The sequence below is a fragment of the Fusarium fujikuroi genome, chromosome FFUJ_chr05, assembly GCF_900079805.1.
Source record: "Fusarium fujikuroi IMI 58289 draft genome, chromosome FFUJ_chr05".
NCBI lineage: Eukaryota > Fungi > Ascomycota > Sordariomycetes > Hypocreales > Nectriaceae > Fusarium > Fusarium fujikuroi.
Genome location: NC_036626.1, coordinates 1,283,697 through 1,304,406, shown reverse-complemented (window position 1 = coordinate 1,304,406; position 20,710 = coordinate 1,283,697). Strand labels below are relative to the sequence as shown.

General features: G+C 41.7%; 7 protein-coding genes; 4 read left to right on the top strand and 3 right to left on the bottom strand.

Moving 5' to 3' along the window:
- Positions 1-2,473: 2,473 nt before the first annotated feature.
- Positions 2,474-2,951, top strand: FFUJ_07181 (probable RIC1 protein; the record flags this gene model as incomplete). XM_023577404.1 has 3 exons in its annotated part: positions 2,474-2,490; positions 2,657-2,763; positions 2,902-2,951. The coding sequence occupies 3 exons, from the start codon at positions 2,474-2,476 to the stop codon at positions 2,949-2,951; spliced, it is 174 nt and encodes a 57-aa protein (XP_023431424.1).
- A 1,148-nt stretch (positions 2,952-4,099) lies between these two features.
- FFUJ_07180 (related to DNA repair protein RAD26) lies at positions 4,100-7,192 on the top strand (the record flags this gene model as incomplete). Its single annotated transcript, XM_023577403.1, has 1 exon — positions 4,100-7,192. The coding sequence occupies one exon, from the start codon at positions 4,100-4,102 to the stop codon at positions 7,190-7,192; it is 3,093 nt and encodes a 1,030-aa protein (XP_023430481.1).
- A 102-nt stretch (positions 7,193-7,294) lies between these two features.
- On the bottom strand, positions 7,295-8,249 carry FFUJ_07179 (uncharacterized protein; the record flags this gene model as incomplete). XM_023577402.1 has 2 exons in its annotated part: positions 7,295-7,464; positions 7,511-8,249. 2 exons carry the CDS (start codon positions 8,247-8,249, stop codon positions 7,295-7,297), a joined length of 909 nt encoding a protein of 302 aa, XP_023430480.1.
- A 765-nt stretch (positions 8,250-9,014) lies between these two features.
- On the bottom strand, positions 9,015-9,621 carry FFUJ_07178 (probable IMP3 (component of the U3 small nucleolar ribonucleoprotein); the record flags this gene model as incomplete). XM_023577401.1 has 2 exons in its annotated part: positions 9,015-9,410; positions 9,466-9,621. The coding sequence occupies 2 exons, from the start codon at positions 9,619-9,621 to the stop codon at positions 9,015-9,017; spliced, it is 552 nt and encodes a 183-aa protein (XP_023430479.1).
- Positions 9,622-9,910: 289 nt separating this feature from the next.
- FFUJ_07177 (uncharacterized protein) lies at positions 9,911-10,608 on the top strand (the record flags this gene model as incomplete). XM_023577400.1 has 2 exons in its annotated part: positions 9,911-10,366; positions 10,417-10,608. The coding sequence occupies 2 exons, from the start codon at positions 9,911-9,913 to the stop codon at positions 10,606-10,608; spliced, it is 648 nt and encodes a 215-aa protein (XP_023430478.1).
- A 187-nt stretch (positions 10,609-10,795) lies between these two features.
- FFUJ_07176 (related to complex I intermediate-associated protein CIA84 precursor) lies at positions 10,796-13,225 on the bottom strand (the record flags this gene model as incomplete). XM_023577399.1 has 2 exons in its annotated part: positions 10,796-10,964; positions 11,019-13,225. The coding sequence occupies 2 exons, from the start codon at positions 13,223-13,225 to the stop codon at positions 10,796-10,798; spliced, it is 2,376 nt and encodes a 791-aa protein (XP_023430477.1).
- A 6,371-nt stretch (positions 13,226-19,596) lies between these two features.
- Positions 19,597-20,710, top strand: FFUJ_07175 (related to potassium channel beta subunit protein; the record flags this gene model as incomplete). XM_023577398.1 has 2 exons in its annotated part: positions 19,597-19,941; positions 19,994-20,710. 2 exons carry the CDS (start codon positions 19,597-19,599, stop codon positions 20,708-20,710), a joined length of 1,062 nt encoding a protein of 353 aa, XP_023430476.1.

Here is a 20,710-nt window from a genome sequence, read left to right as displayed (position 1 = left end):
GACTACATAATGATGAATACAGCATTGGCTTGCTGCTGCTCCATTAATATAACAAGAATCCATAGTCATAGTAACTAAATGCCTCTTTGCTGTACTGTTGCCGAAGATGTCTTGCTTCATCCCTATATTTCAAGTAATGCTCATCATGCCGTCTGGGGATGATATGAGGCAGTCGTGGCTATGAAATACCCTACACCTTATCGACATCTTGTTTGAGATCAAGGTCTTCCATATTCTCATCATACTGCGGGAATTAGGTGATGAGCACTGATATCATCGGGTTGAGAAATTAGGCCAGATCGCTGATTTAGGTATTATTTATCGTTTTTCGTCCAGTACAGGCAGCCGTCTGTGTGCTTAGCACTACACTGGAATCGATCGATATGACACTATCAGATTAAGTCTCAGCATACGTAAGTGCTAGTTTTCCCTCAATATCTCGAGATCAACTGGCCTTAGCGGTCGTTTTAGTTACCTTGGCTCAGACGTAATTGGTGTATACATAGTTAGACGAATCGGACGTATGTCAAGGCATCATGTTCATTTGCCAATGGCCTTTCACAAGGCCATATTCAGAGGTTGCTGGTGGAACAAACACTGATAGCTGCAAAGTTACCTGATATATGAAAGGATGGTATTGGCTTAAAACTGATGAACTTGCAATGCCGGCTCCAAGTTCAATAGTCTGACGAACGCCGTTCTGACACTTTTTTGACTACCTACGTTGATGGACTGGAACCACTGGATAGAGAGCGGTGATGCTCGGCTTGCTTTTGTCAGTGCGAAAATCCTCCAGGACTGATCGCCATTGGGCGAACCGTATTCCACAACCCTGCATGTTCGGCACAGCTGGGGCCAAACTTTACAAACCCCGGATTATTGATGCGTTAACACTGATATCATCGTATCATCTTCTGAGATCATAACCCAAAGTTTGACTTTGAGACGGACTCATCCTTATCGTGACGCTTTCCTTGAAAAGACCGCAAGGGGAGAGAGATTGCAGGCGAGGACCAGACTTGTCGAAATGGGGCTGGCGACTCGTCCTCTCTTGGCCCTCCACCTAGCAAGTGCCGGTGAGGCCGTGATAGAGGGCTTGGAACTTCAGTTCATGCTTGGCACTGACGCGTGCGCTCGAATCTTCTGAAACATGAGATTGACCAGCCAAGAGCCAAGCTGAGCCAGCGGAGACCATGACAAGCCACGCCAAAATCAGGTTAATCTAGAATCTGCAGGCCAGCTCGGGCGCTTATTCCCAGAGCATGACCAAAGAAAATTTTAGCAACAATCATGTTTCCCTTTCAGGCAGGGCATTTTTAATCGACCCTGTTGTAAGGACTTGGGGGTCGGTAGACACGGCATCTTTTAGTGGTAGTCGCCCAGTAACGTGCTGATTACGACAATTGGGTGTCAGGTAATCTTGCTTGTCAGGCACACTGCATAACATCAACATCCAATACCTTCTCGAACCATGAACCGTCAGTTACGATATCAGAGAGGCTCAGTGTGGCCACAGCACATGATACACAGATCTATATCGAGATTCGAGGTTGAATTTGGCATCGAGAATGAAGGATTGCGATAACTCAGCCACAGCGATTAACGAATCCTTCACATCGTCAATCACGTCGCTAAGATCATGTCCAATTGGCGATTGATTGAGGCTCGCCCCAGCCACACTGCGGCATTCGCCTCATGACGTAGCCCGAGAAACCTTGTCAGTTCCGCGACAAGTTGACTGGGGTGATGGAAAGAAAAGCGAACTCACTTGTACCATTGCCCACTGTAGTATATCAAGCACATACTGATAGAGAGTGATACAAAACTTATTTACAAAGAAATATGAGTCCGCAGGTTCGTCTAGATATTTGATTTTTCTCAGTCTCAAGGCTATAATGCAGTCCAGCGTAGCATTTATTGGTGGTGTTTGTGAGGTAACCAGCTGTTTTTCTTTTCTTTCCGGACGGGCTCACCCGACTGCTAATCTTGTAAACTCATGTACCCAAGTACAAGTCTACAAGAGGTCAGGCGGAAAAAGAGAAAGCAGGGCACATTTTGCTTGGCCCACGCTCTGTTCCTCTTCGTCGTCCCTGTGGCTTGCCTCATCCTAGTCAGTCGATGACGCAGTGCCCAGAAAGTAAAGGTGCGATTGAGGTTGCGCGGACGCTTGATGTTACTTGGTCAGGGAAAGTTGGAAAGCTACGGAACGAAATTGGGTTGGCAGTGAGTACCTGCTAAGGTAGAATGGGTGTGTATCCGTAATGAGTGATGTGATGCCATGCCCGTCCTTGGCCCGCCCGTTTGTGATGGAGCTTGTATAAAAGACAAACCATCTCCCTCTCAACCAAAATCTTGATTCCAACAACTTATACAAACTCTGTCTAACGAAGCTATCCAATCTTCTCACTCTCAACCACTGCCACTACCTACTATACACAATTCCGAGTAATACCTCGCCTTTACAACCGACAACATGCCTTTCACTGCTAGGTAAGCTCGACATCTTCAACCACACTCGGCTTCACGACGTCATCCCGAGCGATCCGCTGTTAGGGCTGTCGCAACATGATTGCCAGTAGCTCAGGACGAGATGCTCGAGTCGTCGTGGTTGACTGAACAATCACCAAGATTAAACCCACTAACACTTTTCTAACAGCGATATCTGCAAGATCCTCCTTGCCATCATCCTCCCTCCCGTGGGTGTCTTCCTCGAGCGTGGCTGCGGTGCCGACTTCTTCATCAACATCCTCCTTACCATCTTGGGTACGTTCCTCTCGTCTCCCCTCATCCCAACCTCCATCATCCAGCCGCATCCGACCCCTCCGAGGCTTCGGGCTTACCCATCATCCCTTGACCGTCCCTTCGCACATTGCTCAGCAGTTTACTAACGTTCCGCTTCAGGTTACATCCCCGGTATCATCCACGCTCTGTACATCATTCTGAAGTACTAAGCCTCTTCGCACCTCGCACATCAGCTTTGCGGCGCTTCTCGGATCGCTTCAATGATGGCTGCCCCGCTTTCTAATTGCCCAAGACTGGTCAGCCATCGGTTGTCATTATCCATGCGACACTTTGTCTGACGGCCAAGGCCAAGACACCAATGACTGCCGAGCAATCCGGGCGCATGCTGTATGCCGACGACGCTGTGACGAGCTGTGCAGATTGTTTTCCTCGCTTTGATACCTTACGCCGGTGTTCCGCGCTTGGCGCTGAATGCTGATTTTACGACTGGCATGGGCGCGATGCAAGTTTCTTGTTTTCCTTTGTTTAGTCACGACATGATGGAGGCGCATGTTGGGTTGGCTCTCAATGCAAAGATGCACTGGGCTTTTTAGTAATTAATTCGATACCCGTCAATCCAACAATTCCTTAACACGTCAATGCTACCGTCACCTCGACACTTTCTCTCCGCGACATGAAGCTGAAGCGAACAAGTGACTGCTCTTCGTCCCATTGTACAGACTTGCATCGGTAGATGTGTGTGACATGGGTCCCCTGTTCTCGACGGACAATGCGCTATCCATAGGCGGACACTTTTCAAGACACGTCAAACTCAAGCTACTGATTAGATGAAAACAGTAGCACCAAAGTACAAATTTGGTTATATTTGGCAGTGTTTGTCTTGTCTTACATTGACGTTTGGAACTTTGGTAGCATCGAAATTTTGTAGTCTCACCGTCAAATCCCAGGAAGAAAGGGAAAAGGATCACTAAACTCACGATTACCGACTCAGGATCATTTGGCATTGTCGAGCCGGTTCATCATGGGCGATCGCTGTGGCTGTGCGTTCAATGGATCCAAATGGAAACAAAGGTGGAGCTAATATTTCAGCTTGGACATTTTGATTGTCCGCAAAAAGACAAGAATTAGAATAACGAGTACGCGTATCTAGCTTTGCGATTGAGATTGATCCCATCATACATAACTCTAAGCCGTGTGTTGAGAGCATGGCGGAAGTTTAGCAGTCGAGGTCAGCTTAAGAATGACATAATGCATAAATGCTTAAATATAATCACGTGCTTTCGCTCCCTATGACGCTACAACGCGTCGCCACGCGTTCATCATACCGTGTACTTCACCATTGACCTCACTCTTCGTTATGCCTCCTGCACCATCAGATGTAATAGAAATACCTGACGATGAAGGCACGTTCTCGGAGTCTGAGGGCCACACTTCATCCTTTACAAAAACCGCAGGAAAAAGAAAACACGACACTGAAGCTGACATTGAAGAGAAGGTAGAATGGACTGGAGACGAAGAAGATCTACCAGCAAAGCCCAAGAAGCGTCGTGGCGGGCGAAAGCCAACTCGTAAAAGGAAAGGGGATGATATATATGGACAGGCCGAAGTACCCAAGGATGATTACGAACTCGCAGGTTTACCTGATTACCTGATCAAGCGACGGCGCAAGTTTGACACTAAGAGGAAACTTCACCACGATAATGCTCTTATGGTGCCTCCTGATTACTCGGGGATTCACTTCGAAGAAACTAGAAGACTCAGGGAGCTGGAAGAGCGACCCAGGTTCAGTGAAAGCAGTGGCATAAAACCTTCGAGACCGTACCAAGATATTGAGCTACCCCAATCAGCAGGTCTCATCCCAGCGTCGATCGCACAGTATCTTCGAGATTACCAAGTCGCTGGTGTCTCGTTTCTGCACAGGAAGTTTGTCTACCAAGAAGGCGGTATCCTGGGAGATGACATGGGTCTCGGAAAGACGGTGCAAGTTGCTGCGTTTCTAGCAGTTGCATTTGGCAAGACTGGCGACGAGCGTGACGCTAAGCGGCTGAGACAAATCCGCCAATATCCCGACAGGTGGTATCCGAGAATATTGATTATTTGCCCCGGGTCTCTCATTGTGAACTGGAAGAACGAGTTAGATCGTTGGGGCTGGTGGCATACTGACCTATTCCACGGATCCCATAAGGATGACGCATTGAGTACTGCCCGTGCAGGGCTAGTCGAAATCATGATCACCACTTATGACACATACAAGAACAGCCGAAGCTCAATCAACATAGTTCAATGGGACGCAGTGATTGCTGATGAATGCCACCGGCTGAAAGACAGATACTCAGAAACCACCAAGGCTCTCAATGAGATCAATGCGCTCTGTCGCCTGGGCCTTACTGGTACCGCGATTCAAAACCGATACGAAGAACTCTGGACATTACTGGACTGGACTAACCCTGGTCACTTCGGGACTTTGGCAGAATGGACACAAAGAGTCACCAAGCCCCTGACTGTTGGCCAGTCTCACGATGCAACTAAAGCTCAGCTCAGCCTGGCAAGAACAACAGCTGATAAACTGGTCCACAACCTGCTACCACAGTATTTCCTTCGGCGAATGAAGTCCATCATAGCAAAGCAACTACCCAAGAAAACCGACAGAGTCGTCTTCTGTCCACTTACAGATCTCCAGAGGGAAGCATACGAGAACTTTTTGGAAAGCGCGGACATCGATCTCCTTCGCAGCCTTTCTGATCCCTGCTGTGGAGACAAGAAGAGAGGATGGTGCTGTGATCGCCTTCTTTCTAGCGGCGTGCGCTGGCAGAACATTGTTTTCCCCAGCATGATCGTGCTGCAAAAGATGGCAAATCATCTTACTCTCCTTGTGCCACAAACCACCGACTTGGAGGGGAAACACGAGTCAGATTTAAACACTCTTCGAACTTGCTTGCCCGAGGACTGGAAGTATGTCTACGATAACCGGGATCGGATCAAGAATCTTGTTAATCCCGAGTTTTGTGGAAAATGGAAAGTTCTGAAGAAGTTGCTCAAATTCTGGCACTCAAATGGAGACAAGGTTCTTGTCTTCTCTCACAGTGTGCGACTTCTTCGTATCCTCCAGCATTTATTCACCAATACGAGCTACACTGTTAGCTATCTGGATGGCTCCCTGAGCTATGAACAACGCCAGGAAGTTGTTGACACATTCAACTCTGACCCGACGCAGTTTGTCTTCCTCATTTCGACCAAAGCTGGCGGCGTGGGACTCAACATCACATCTGCGAATAAAGTCGTTATTGTTGATCCTCACTGGAATCCGTCTTATGACCTTCAAGCCCAGGATCGAGCCTATCGTATCGGCCAGACTCGCGATGTTGAGGTTTTCCGCCTTATATCGCTCGGGACAGTCGAGGAGATTGTGTACGCGCGTCAGATTTATAAACAGCAGCAAGCAAACATTGGCTACACTGCATCGTCTGAACGTCGCTACTTCAAGGGTGTCCAACAGGACACTGATCGAAAGGGTGAAATATTTGGTCTTGCCAACATCTTTACCTACCATAACGATAGTGGTTTATTGCAGGAAATTGTGAACAAGACAAATATTGCCGAAGCAAAAGCGGGCGTGCATCTTGTGGATGTCAACATGGAGCAGGCGGCCAAGGATGGAGAGGACCTTGCGGTGGTGAAGAATGAAGAAACTGATGCTGAAGATGGTGGTATGAGTCAGCTCGCCACTCTGCTCACAGCAGAGAATCAGCAACGAATGATTGAATCCAAAAAGGCCAAAAAGCCAAAGAGCGACGCGATCCAAGCGATCCTCACTTCTGCGGGTGTCGAGTATACACACGACAATAGTGAGGTGATTGGAACGTCCAAAGTCGAAGAGCAACTCTCACGACGGGCTGTCATGACGACATACTCATCTGGAGATGTTGATGGACAGAGCGCCCTTTTCGCGGACAGCGATGACGAACAAGGGGACGGCCTACACAGCATGTACAACCCCCCTGAAGAAGTAATGCTCCGACATTTCTGCGAAATGGCTAGAGAGTTTGGCTTCAGGAATGCAACAGACTTTGCACTTGTTGTGGAGAGTTGGAGTCAAGAGGCAAGGAGAAATTGTCTAGACACTTTTTATAAGAGGAGGGCTGCGAAGCTTATACAAGAAGGCATCATCAAGGAGGAGGATGTGAAAGACACTGCTCAGGTGGACACTAAGCACGACATCGATGCCAAAGAAGAGGTCAAGGATGAGAAGAAGGATGTTAGGCTGACCCTGAAAGAGGAAGACGTCAAAAAAGATGACACCAAACATGCTTTGGTGAAGACGGAGACTACAAAACTGGAGGCCGTTGATACCAAGATGGAGGGTGAGAAGAAGATCAAGACTGAGGCTCAGGGGTCGAGTATAAGAACCTCGATATTCCTCTCAGATGACGATGATGATGACGAGCTGTGACGGGTGTTGGCGCACCGATTTGATACCCATAATGCATAACTCTTGTTTTGATTCTCAGCCGCGACATGGTCCCGGTAGTCGTGAAATATTATGGACACCCGCTTATTTGGTTAATGTTCCAACAACATGGGGAAGGATGCCAAATCTTGCCTCTCCTTCAGGCTGTGCTAGGTCAATATTCTCCCATGGCCCGGCTTCCCTTAACGATTTCCCCGTCGATCGGCAAATGCGGCACGACCCCATGACTTGTGACCACACAAGACCAGTAACCCCTATCGTTATCAGCAATTGCTTTTCTGGGGTGGATGACTGACTCACATTGATAGGCACGCAAGAAGACGCCCCTGTTCTCATTGATGCGCACATGCTCATAGGCATACCATCGGCCGCCTTTCTTGAGACTCTGATACAGAAGCTTGATGTTCTTGTTAGGCTCAGGAATACTGCAGAGACACAAAATTGTGACGATGCAATCGACACTCTCTGGCTCAATGCGCCCATCCCACGCCTCTGGATCGTTGAGAGATTCAATGCCCACGGGGACAACCTCATAAATACCATCAAGCCCAATCTCCTTCACTCGTTGTCGCAGGGTTGCCGCAGACTTGGGATTTGGCTCAATGCCATACACGCGAGTCAAACCGTTGCCTCCTTTTCTTCGCCTCAATTCTCCATCAACACCTCCTTGGTTGTCCACTCCAACGTTGACTTTGGCAAACACATCCGCCCACATTCCGGTTCCTGCACCGATCTCAAGAACAACGCCGTTAATGGGCTCTCCAACAACTTCGTCTCCCATATGGCCATTTCTCACACGGCCTTCGAGTAATGGAATGACACGGCTCTCGGCATTGGCTTTTACCTGCGGCCCGATGAACGCCCAGAAGTTGCCGAACCAAACATCCTTGAAGCGGGATGGCGAGAACAAAGTTCGGAAGTCCTTGTTTCTGATAACCTCGAGAAGAGTGCCGGGAAGGAAACGCATGGCGATTCCCATGAAAAGATAGGGGCCAGTGAGGCACTCTATGAGCTCCTTGAGGGTTGAAAGAACTGCCATGAGGGGCAATGAGTCACAGTGATCTAAGCACGGAGACCGTGAGACATGCGTATACGTGTGCTATATAAGGAAGAAGAATTGCTTTATATAGAGTAGGATGGGGGACTTTTGACTTAGACGCCAGCAGGGGACTCGGCTCATTTTGTAAGTTCTCCGCCTCCCGGATACGGAGCCGAGCGGGGCCGAAGGCACCCAACAGCAATCATGATTGTCACTGTATCGTTCTTAGTATATGAATTGTGTGGTATAGCATGATCTTGTTTCTGCAGAGTGTGGGTGTACTTTTGCAGATGCTGATCCTGGGAACACACCTCCTAAACAGAATTATGGTCCTGGCTTATCTTATACCCAACTATCTTAACCAACGCCTATTTGAGATTTGAGCTGCCCGACACAATTATTCTTATCCAAGAAGATCTCTGAACAATGGCTCAGGGCTTGCCCTCATGTCGTTCATGACGCCATCCATGTAAGATTTTGGTTGATCGAAGGGGACTATCAAGGCAGAAACACGGAAAACATTGTCTGGAACACCAAAAAGGAGCTGTCCATGTCATCTGCCACAATTGTACGTCCCATACAACAAAAACACTGCGTCAAAATTTGGCCAAAAGTCTATTATCGCAAATAGAGCCATTCTCAAACTTTTGAACCATCATGGTGTAATCCTCCAAGGAAGAACACATACAAAGACGCCCAAACTCCCAATTGCCCATGCATTCGCCTCCCCTCCCCTTTCCACCTTGTGCCATCCAAATAGCCACATCACAGCAATTCAAAATCGTCTAGCTGGTCACGGTACTTCATGATGTTCCTCTTGATCTTGCTGCCCACAGTCCATGTCACAAAGTCCTCCATGCCTCTAGTGACCAAGTACGCAGGATCCGTGACTGTTTCTGTGCCCACACGCACATGGCCCTGCTCAATCATCTTCGTAGCCGCTTGCACAGTCTCGGCCATGCGCAGTCTTGTCATCAGCACGGGCAAGCGACGGCGCGCAAAGGCGCTGACGGTAACGCTGTTCTCGACAGCAGAGAGCTTAGAGGCGCTTGAAAGGACGCCCATGTCGTAAAGCTTGTTGAGGAGGAGTTCTTCGTGCTTGCGGCGTGTTGCGTTCTCGGGAGGGAGGAGGGAAAGGCGATGGGCGAGTTGGCGCAGGGACTGCGATTGTCAGTACAATTAATGTGCGCCTGAGATTGAAGTGGCCTAGACTTACACCGCAAAGACGGTTATACTTGTGATAGTCCTCGGGCTTCTGGATCATGTACCGTCGCATGACGGCCTTGTCGCGATGGCCATTGTCGGATTTGTATGTGATGAAGTCTGTCTTTCGGAGGAGCTTCTGCTCGTGATGCTTGAGTTTTCGGACCATGATCGCGGTATTTGTTCGCCTCCAAGTACTAAATACTCCGTGTTCCTCGTTTGATGGTTTTTTAATGTGTCGGCGCAGCTGTTAGCAGGTAGAGGGAATCGTTGCTGTCCCGCGATATAAAAGTTCAAGGTTGGATGAGAAAACGATAAAATCTGGGTGGAGTCGCGGAATCTGCCCCGCCGCATTCCGCTTGGTCGAAAAACCTCCAACGGTCGAACATCACCAAAATCCTCTCTAGAGCTTCGCAACCGCCAATTCGACCGACGGCTTCAATTGCGACCGCTAAAAAATGCCCCCTCAACTACCGACGGCCTCGACGGCCTCGACGGCCTCGACAATTGCGCGCAGCGTCTTCCGTCCCTTTTCCACCACAGCAGCTACTGCAGCTCCCGGCCGACAACCCCCCTCCGGTGGACACGCCAGTCGGCTTGCTAGTCTAAATGCCAGCAACAGCAAGGGGCCAGTTGGTCGAGGAGGTCGAGGAGATGCTGCTGCAAGGCTCCTAGAGAGATTTAAGACGCGGACAAACTCGTACACTATGGAGAAGACGGCGCAGATGGAGTTTCTCAAGAACCAGAAGATGTCAAACGACTTCCTCAAGCAGATGCCCAGGCGATGGGAGGCTGGTGACGTCTACTCGCCGCATGATTTGAGTCCCGTCGAGATGCAGAAGTGGAGGAAGAAGACTGTGCGGAACAACGATGTTATCGATGCTCTTGGAATCAGCCCTCTTGATATGTACAAGGTGTGTTCATATCGCTCATCAATTGTTATGCATACTAACATTTCGTCTAGAACTTCTCTCTTATCGAGCACTTCACATCAACCTCTGGAATGATCAACCACCCCAACCTCACACGTCTTCGGCCCGTCAACCAGCGCAAGGTGGCCAAGATGGTTCGCCGAGTACAAGGCATGGGTATCTACCCCAGCGTGCACGCTCACCCTGAGATGCTCCGAGACCAATTCTTCTCGCGCCACAAGTAGACCAGTCGTATATAGAAAGGGAAAAACGACTTGTTCTGTGCCGGCGTTTATGTTGTCTGGGATGATTGATGTCATGGTCATTATTTTTTGGTCATATGTATAACAGCCTCAACCTCTATGTAACATATTGATACAATTGTCTACATCCAAACATCTCTTCGTTTTATGCAAAATATTTGTGATACACTCAAGCTCTTATTACTCTGTTGAGCTTGTATTGGCACAGCGAGTCTTTATTGAGTCGCTTACCCTTGGACTCGAGGCTAGCCCATGCTTCAGGATACCTCGCTTGAGCCCAGCTCTTGAAATTCGATTGCAGCGTCTGCCCTGGTAAAGCATTGAAAGCAATTCCCAGTCTAGTTCATGTTAGCGATCTGTTATATCAGTAGGAGGATGGTAATGGAGCTCACGTCATTGCATCTGGTTCGCCCGCAGTCGCCAAGCTCATTCGCATAACAAGGTCTTTAACCCCCGCCTCCTCTCCACTGCCAGCAACAGCACCAACGTATGCGTTGTATACTGCCGGTGGCACATCAACGTCCATGCTTTTTATCCGCTTCCAGATGATGTGTGCGTGGTTTGCACCATTCGGCGTACGCTCAAGAGCCCAGAATACAGCTTCTAAACTGGCATAAGAAGGTCCTTCTTGGGAGGCTGTGATCGCTTGCCAAAAGTCCATTGCCTGGGTAGTCTTTCCGCAAGCCGCATGAGCTAATAGGAGAGAGGTATAGAGCTGGGTGTTGGGCTCAACTGTTGTATCCATCTTGAGCATGTTGTGAACGATGTCCAGAGGCTCTTCATCAGGACATCGTGATAAACCCTCAAAACATGATATATATGTCTCACGCTTGGGGTGGTAGTCGCTATTTCGGTGCTGCCGCATATGGCCAAAGACATGGGATGCCATGTCTGGACGTTTTCGCTCAAAAAAGGCCTCCATCAGCTGTACACGGTGCTCAAAGCTAAGATCCTGGAAGAACTGCCGTAAAATCTGATACCCATTCCATGCTCGTGAAGTGCTGGTTTCGCGATTCACACAGAATTGGGTGAATGCATCTTGAATGACCTCTCGCTCCGCTGCGCTGAATTGGAACGAGTGGACGGATAATATGTCCATAACCTCGTAGTGCTGCTCGTTCTCTAAGAATCGGATACACAGCGAAGCAACTGTCTCTGGCTCAAGGAGCACCTGGTTCTCCTCACACATCTCGATAATCTCTCCGATGATCTTGAAATTTGGTGTCGATTGCGTCGCGAGAGTCATCATATACTCGTTTACAAGTCGACCGAAATCCCACCAGAGATCAGGTTGAACATGCCAGGGCTCGTGGTGTGTGACTTTCTTGTATGCTGCATGAACTCCTGGCAGATAGCCTGCATGAAGCCGCATCTCCATAAGGATAAGGTGAGATTCGCCGTCCAGCGGGAGACCCTTGTCTGTAGCAAGCGAGAGAATCTCCTCAGTTAGTAACGAGTCGTTCATTCCCAGAGCAGCTCGGAGAAGACTGTTAATGGTGGATGTGGTGGTCTTGATAGCTTCCTGAGAACTGTCCATGTGGGATATCATCTTTTCCACCTCTGGTAAGCCTTTACCAATGATGAGAATCGCCTGCAACAGGCTATCCCAGTAATGCTGCTCCGGCTTCTCGTTGAGTTTGTTACCGATCTCAAGGAAAAAAGGGATCGCCCATTCTTGCAGGTTGTTGCGGGCAGCAAAAGAAGCGACCAAGGGTATAATCTTGTTTGACGGACTTCCTGATGAGAGTGGTTTCTCGAACCATTGCTTTGTCTCGGAGACTCGGTTATTCTGGGCATAATAAGTGACTAGCACGCGCTGAAGGTGCTTGTCATAGGGATAGCCGCTCTTCTCGGCATAATTGATCAGCTCGACAAGGTCCTCTTCACGGCCGTCTCTGGCAAGTCCATCCGCCAAGGATAATACCGGATTTTTCGTCTTCTTCTTGCAGAATTCCATCACATCGTTCCATTTTGCGTAGGAAATCTCGAGAGCTTCTTTCGACCCACCAAAGGTGCATAGTACAGTGAGGTACTGTGACCATAGTGTACCACTAGTCACCCAGTTTGGCGTCTGCACCTTCGGGTTATTGATAGCGGACCAAAGGGTTCTGGCGAAATCTAAATGATGTTCGGTTCTCTCGCGAGGTCGGAGGCTCTCGAGAGCAGTGAGTGCCTTCAGAATATCCCATATCTCAATCTTGGCCTGGGTCGGAAATTCGCGTTCTTTAACAAGATATTCGAGGAGTCGACGGCATTGCATCGCTTGTGTACCGTTCAATGCCATTCGACTAGACAGCTTTCCTTCGAAGAAAGATTTCCATGCCTGGATAAGCTCTTCTGTGGGCGGCGGCCGTAAGTTGTCGAGCATGCGACTCCTCCAAATCATAATCTTCTGCCATCCTGGTTCGAATTCGGGTTGGCGAATCTCGCGGGGAGCTTTGGCGAACAGGCCGTCGAGGAAGAACCGTCTTGAGGAACCATTGTTTATTGCTATAGGTGCAGATCTTCGTCGAAGGGGGGCCGAATAGACGGCGCAAGACGGGGATCGGACTTGTTGGATAAGGACCCGTCGAGCATGGCGGGCCAATTGCGCCCTCATAATGGAATTAGTCTATGAGGAGGAGAGTCTGAGGGAGTTAGCCGCTGCTCATTGCCGATGATATCTTTTATTCCTACAAAAGCATGTTTGAAACGGCACACTCGCAAATGGTAGCGGGAATGGACTCGGCAATTGGGAAGCTCAAAATCCGATCGCGACACTGAGATTTTGGAGTTGAAGGCGGATTATCAGCCACCGATATTTATCCGATATTTAAAGACATTGAAATATACCCCCACCTCAAATACATTATTCAATGGCATGCTCTTCACAAGAGCCTCTCTTGTTGTGTTTCTAAATTCAATGGGTTTTCTTAATGGGAAGATTGATTACTGTAGCAATATAGGCTCAAACTTGTTCAGATTCGTGGGAGCTTGACCTCTGGTCATTGTCTATGCAACATTTTAAGTTTTGATGGCATCAGCATATAGGTTGTGATACCCAGCGAGTCACTGCGAGTTCCATGATGGGTCCTTGGATCCAACTGTAGCCCAAACTTGATAAGATAACATCCTGTTGTTCTGGTCAGTTCAATGGACATATAGTTCTACCCGGGCCTAAGTCCGATGATGCTCTGGACCAAAGCACAACCGTGGATCTACGTCATGAAGCTAACCCTGATGAGTAGCTTATATGTAGGAGCTTCACCTCCTTCAACTCCTTTCGTTATCACGGCATCGTGATCGTCGGTCAGAGGCTGAAACGCAATTACAGGATTATTAATCCACCAATGCCTTGTCCTAGCCCGTAAACAAGTTTCTCGGATGATGATCCGATTGTTTAAACTCTCATGGCGCTCATTTGGCTGTAACTGCCTACTATCTGCCGAAATCATACCCCGCCCGAAGCCGCAGACTACGGAAGGCCAAATCGACATCTATGCCAAAATTCATCTTGAGGGATTTTTTTTACTCCATCCACCCTAATATAGCACTAAAGGCCCCTTTAGGCTTTTAGGCAATATAATATTATTATATTAAATATTATTGCTATAATATAGCACTATAGACTAAAGCCTATATTAAGGGCTATAGCCCTCTCTCTTATATATACCTATATAAGCCTATAGTGTACTATTTAAAGCTAAACTATTTACTTTTACTTTTATTATTATAGATTATACTAAATTCTGCCCTAAAACTAGCTATAGCTATAATAAACTTTATATAGAATTAAAGGCCCTTAAAGAAACTAGTTTTTGCCTATTCTATTAATAACTACTTATTAAAACTATTAAGGTTATTAACCTTACTGTAAGTAGCCCCTTTAGGCCTAGTTTAATAATAATTTAAACTAAATAAATATAATTAATCTCTATTATATATATTAATACTATTAATATAGCTACTAAAAGCTAGTAGTATAGTATTACAGTAATAAGCTATAAAAGTATAATTACTATTAAACTAAAGGCTATATTTTATATTACTTTAAGATACCTTAAGGAAATTATTTTAGGCATTTCTATACTAAAGTATAATAAAGAAGTTAAAAGTAAGAATATTAAAAGTAAGATTATAGCCCTATTAGGCTTTATATTTTTATTTTATAATAAAATAGTTTATTTTATTATATTAAGCTATTATAAAGAGTTCTTATTAATAAAGTAAAAGCTTATTAATAGCTATATTACTAATATATATTTAAATAGACCTATTATATATAGAGATACTATTTATAAGACTTTATAGTTAAAGGACTTTTTTAAGGCAATAAGTATTATACTTCCTATAAGGGCTAAAGCTTTAGTTTCTTTTATACTTTTATACTTTAATATATAAGATAATTTAGAAGATAGTAATACCTTATAGCCTAATAAGCAGGTAATTAAGTAGGTAAAAACTAAAATACCTACTTTAAAGTATATAATAAAGATTAAAAGGGAGATAAAGAATAAAAAGAAATCTATATAAAATAAAAGAAAGGAAAATAATATTAAAGCTAAAATTAAAATTAAAGTTAAAGCTAAAAAAATAAAAAGTAAAGAAGAGAGATAATATAAAGATTTAAATGCATTTAAGGCATTTCTTTAATTTATAATATTAAATAAGGATTAAAGAGGTAAAAAGGATAAAAAGGAATAAGATTAAGAAAAAGCTAAAGGGCGCCCTTTACAATTAAAGGCCCTACTATAGAGGTTTAAGGAATAGTATAAGGCTAGCTCTTAACCCTATAATTAATTTTATTCTAATTAATATTACTTTAAGTCTTTTAATTAAGTAGTTATATATTAATATTATATACAGCTAAATAAGACTATATATAATTAATCCTACCTATAGGTATTTCTAGAAGACTAATAGCTAGCTATTTCCTATTAAGTATATATACTTTTAATTATACCTATAGATATAAGTATATAGAGAGCTTTAGGTTCTTAGGGGTATCTTAAGGAAAGATCTGCCCTTTAAGAATCTTTTTATATACTATAATTATATTTTAAGGCAAATATATATTAAGATTAATATTATTATATTTAAAAAGCTTCTTAAGAGGCTATAGTTAATTAAATAGTATTAAATAAGTATAACTCCTTATTTTATAGATTTCTGGCTAATAATATAAGACTTAAGGCTAACTAGAAAGAATATATAGCCTATTATACTATTTGCAAATATAATGTAAATTCTATATATATATAAATTTAGAGAGTTCTATATATATAATTAGTATAAAAAGATATAAAATAGCAATTTAATTTAAAATAGAATTAGCAGAAAAATGCCTATTAGCTATAATTCTTCTAAAAATACTTTTATAAGCAGTTAGTATATATATATATATATATACTAATGCCTTATTTAACTATCACTAAGTTAGTGCTATTAACTCTTAATTCTTTTTATTATATATACTTTTACTATATATTTAATAATTATAAAATTGTATCTGCTAAGCTATAATAGCCTATAGGGAGCTTTATACTTATAAAAGGTAAAAATAAGCCCTAGTTATTATAAGAGTCTTATTACTATAATCTAATTAAATAATAAGAGGTATACTCTCTTAATTCTCTAGAATATAAAGGTATTACTTAAATACACTTTATAACATATTAGCTAATATATTAATATATAGCTATATAATATACTATAAGTATGTATTAATTAATATATATATTTTAATCCTTTATGCCTTTAACTTATTATAAGCATTAATTAACTAAATAAAGTTAGGCCTAAATGCTATCTATTTAGTTTAATAGTATTATATTATATTCTATTAATTAGTTACATTTATAGGTATAAAGTTATAAAATGCTTTATATAGTGCCTATTAACTTAAGGATAGCTATTTTTACTAAATATAGGTATAGAGATATATTTAACTAAATAACTATAGCTTAGTATTTAGTAAGGTATTATTCTTAAAGAAATAGTATAATTTAATAAGTTACTTCTCTTTTTACTTAGGGATTTAATGCTATAAAAGGCTAAGGCTTTATTATATTTTAATTAGCCCCTTATTAATTACTATAAAGCCTTCCTTTTATAACTAGAAAAGGATATTTTTATCTTTAAAAATATTTTTAAAGAAAAGCTCTTTAATATAATTTTATAATGCCTTAGTATTTTCTATTTAGGCCTAGGTTATATTAGATATTATTTAATTTAACTGCTAAGTTTAAAGATATTAATATAATACTCTATAAAAGGTAGAAATATTAAATTTAATTAAAATATACTATATAATATTATCTGCAGTTATTTAATTATAATATTTCTATTATTTAATTTAAATATAAAAAGCATTAAGGTTAATAGAGAGGCGCCTTTTAGAGCTTATTATAAGGTTAAAAGAAAGATTAATATAATATAAGAAAATAAATTTATATTAAGAGGCTTAAAATAAGACTGTAAAGAATAATATATAGCCTTATACTATAGTATATAGCCTTAAGATACAGTACATAAGTATACTATATTAATTATAGCTAGTAATACTAAAAAAAATATTTAAAATTACTTATAATAAAGAACTATAAGGTATTATAAGGTGCTATAAGGTATTATAAGATTTATATATATATTTATTATAGATATAATTTAAGGATATAATTAATTAATAAAGTAAGTTAATAAAAATATTAAACTTTTACTACTAGGTATTATAATACTTTATATACCCTATAGTTATCTATAGTAGCCTATAATACTCTATAGTACTATATATACCTATAATACTAATTATAATTTATAACCTATAAGCTATATCCTTATAAAAATAAAGACTTAAAAACTAATTATAGATAGCTAAAAGAAGTTAATACTATTTTAAATAGTTATATATAAAATTAAAATACCTTATTTACTGCCTTTTACCTTTTTAGATTTAGACTTACCTTTACCTTTAGACTTCTTTTTCTTTTTTTTATAGTTAGTAACCTTATAGAAGAATTAAGAGAGTCTATAATACTCTTTCTTAATAAAATCCTTTAATATATCTATAGGGTCCTCTTTACTATTAAATAAAGAGCTATTACTACTATTAGTAATAAAGATAGTATTAAATATAGCCTTATACTTCTTAAGAGTTGCTATTAAATAAGTCAGTATAGAGATATATAAGGCACTATAAGTATATATCCTTAATATAGCTATAGTTTAGTCTTAAATAGTTCTAAAGGTAATTAATATAGCCCTTAAATAGAGCTATAATATAGTAATAGGTAAGAGTACTATTACTAGATATATATTTATTATATAGAAGTAATTTAAGTATTATAAATCTATATAAATAGTAAAGTATAGTATTAGCATTTTATAATAAGAATTTAAGTATATACTTAGCCTTAAGGTTTTTACCTTTCTTTTTATATAAAAAAAGTAAATTAAGCTCTTTAAAAAGCTATATAAATTAATATAATATAATATAAAATAGAAAGTAATTAAATATCTTACTTTATTTTTATTAAACTTTATATATATAAGGCCTTTATAGAAATAATTCTTTAATATATTTATATATATCTAAATAGTTAACTATAGGTTTATAGAAAGGCATTTAGCCTTATAGTTAAAGGTAAAGGTAAAAATTCTATTAACCTCTTTAGCTAGATACTTAAAAGTATAGTTACTAAAATTATATTATAGAGCTTCCTTTATAGCTTTATAGTCTTTATTATTATTACATTTAAAGATATATAGCTAATATTTAAGTTACTTTTTTTTAATAATATAATCCTCTTTAAGAGCTTTATTATCTATTTTCTTTTTAATATAAGTAAGTATTTCTATAAGCTTATTATAATACTACTTTAATTTAATATACTTTACTTTAAACTTCTTAGCAGTAATATAGGCTTTTTTAGCCTTTTTCTTTTAAGTAGTAATATAGTTAGCTTTAAGCTTTTTCTTAAAGGCAATATATTTCTCTTTAGCCTTTTTAATAGCAATATAATTAGCTTTAGCCTTCTTAATAGTAATATACTTAGCTTTAGCCTTCTTTACAGTAATATACTTAGCTTTAATCTCTTCTATAAGATAGGCTTCTTTAGCTTTATAGGCTAAGCGCTCCTTTTTAGCCTTTATGGTTTTATAAAGAGGTATAATATTATAAAATTATATAGGTCTTTATAATATCTAGATAGATTCTCTAATTAAATATTAGCCCTAAATTACTTATATAATATATTAAAATATAAAAAATAAAAGATAAAAGAGATATAAAAATAAAGCCCTTAATTATATAACTTTAATTAATATAATATAAAGGCATAAAAGGGTATAAAGGTAAGGTAAGGGAAGGGTTAATATAGGCTAAAGCTTAATGCCTTAATAGTCTAGCTTTAAATATAAAATTAAAAAAAGAATATACTTTAAATTACTTTAAAATAAAATAAAAATAAAGCTCTAAAGTATATAAATTTAATAAGGTATATATTAAATTATAAAGGGCAATTATAGGTAAATATAATATATTAAAAATAGGGATTTCTTATTTTATAAGGCATAATAGATTTAAGGAATAAAAATAAAGCTAAACTTAAGATTAATAATAACTATTGCAAAATTATATAAAGCTATATAACCCTTTTAAGTAAAGGGCTATAATTAGTTAGACCTATATTTACCTCGCTTATATTAAATTATAAGGAATATTAATTACGGCACTATATGGTATAGGGTCGGCCTACTAAGAGATGAATTTTGGCATAGATGTCGATTTGGCCTTCCGTACAGACGTTGGTGGGGTGCTATGATGAGCTGTAGGTCGCGGAAAGGCACGACAATAAAGAGCTGGAGTTTAAGAGTCACATCTCCGAAACAAATCCTTTCCGAGGATCTATAAAGAGCTTGACCCCTCCATCTTTCATTTGCTTGTAGTCTTAAATTAAATTCAAACACCAACAAACACCATCAGCCGTCGCAATGCCTCTCGTAACCCAGAACGTCAAGCCTCGTGTTATCCTGGGTCTAATGACCTTTGGACCCCCTGGTAGTGAACAGCTCGACGCGCGTATCTTTGACCCTGAAACTTACAACAAGGCTCTTGACCTCTTTCAAAGTAAGGGCTACAACGAAGTCGACACTGCCCGCATCTATGTTGGCGGCAAACAGGAGGGCTGGACTGGCTCGCAGACCAACTGGAAAGAGAGAGGACTTACAGTGGACACAAAGGTCAAGTATCCCGCCCAACCCGGCGAGAATACATACGACAAGGTCATCGAGTCGGTTGAGACCAGTCTGAAGGAGCTGGGAACTGACTGCATCGATGTAAGTGGCATCTCCCGATAAGCTTAGTTGCATGCACTAACATGCCCATTAGCTGCTCTACCTCCATCGTCCTGACCGCGGCACTCCTTTCCAAGAAACCCTCGGGGCTATCAACAAGCTACACAAGGATGGAAAGTTTGTCAAGTTCGGCATCAGCAACTTCACCGCGTACGAGGTCGCAGAAGTTGTCATGATTTGCAAATACAACAACTGGGTCCGGCCCACGGTCTACCAGGGCATGTACAACTGCCTCACCCGTTCTATTGAGGCAGAGCTCTTTGTAGCATGCAGAAGATACGGCCTCGATATAGTCGTGTATAACCCAATCGCTGGTGGTCTCCTTTCTGGCAAGATCAAGTCAATGGACATCAAGCCCGAGAGTGGCCGTTTCTCTGATCAGAGCAAGATTGGTACCGCATATCGTCAGCGATACTTCAGAGAGAGCACATTCAAGGCTCTGAAGGCTATCGAGGAAGCGACCGAGAAGAACGGACTGAGCATGCTTGAAACAGCGTTGCGATGGATAATCCACCACTCCGGACTAAAGGTCACAAATGGCAACGATGGAATTATCATTGGCATGTCCAACATCCAGCAGCTCGAGCAGAACCTTGAGCTCGTTGAAAAGGGACCTCTGCCCGACGAGGTGGTAAAGGCACTTGACCAGGCGTGGCTGTATTCCAAGGCAGATACAGCCAACTACTGGCACGGGGATTTGGAGTATACATATGATGTGCACGAGGCTCTGTTTGGTGCGTCGGCCAAGTAA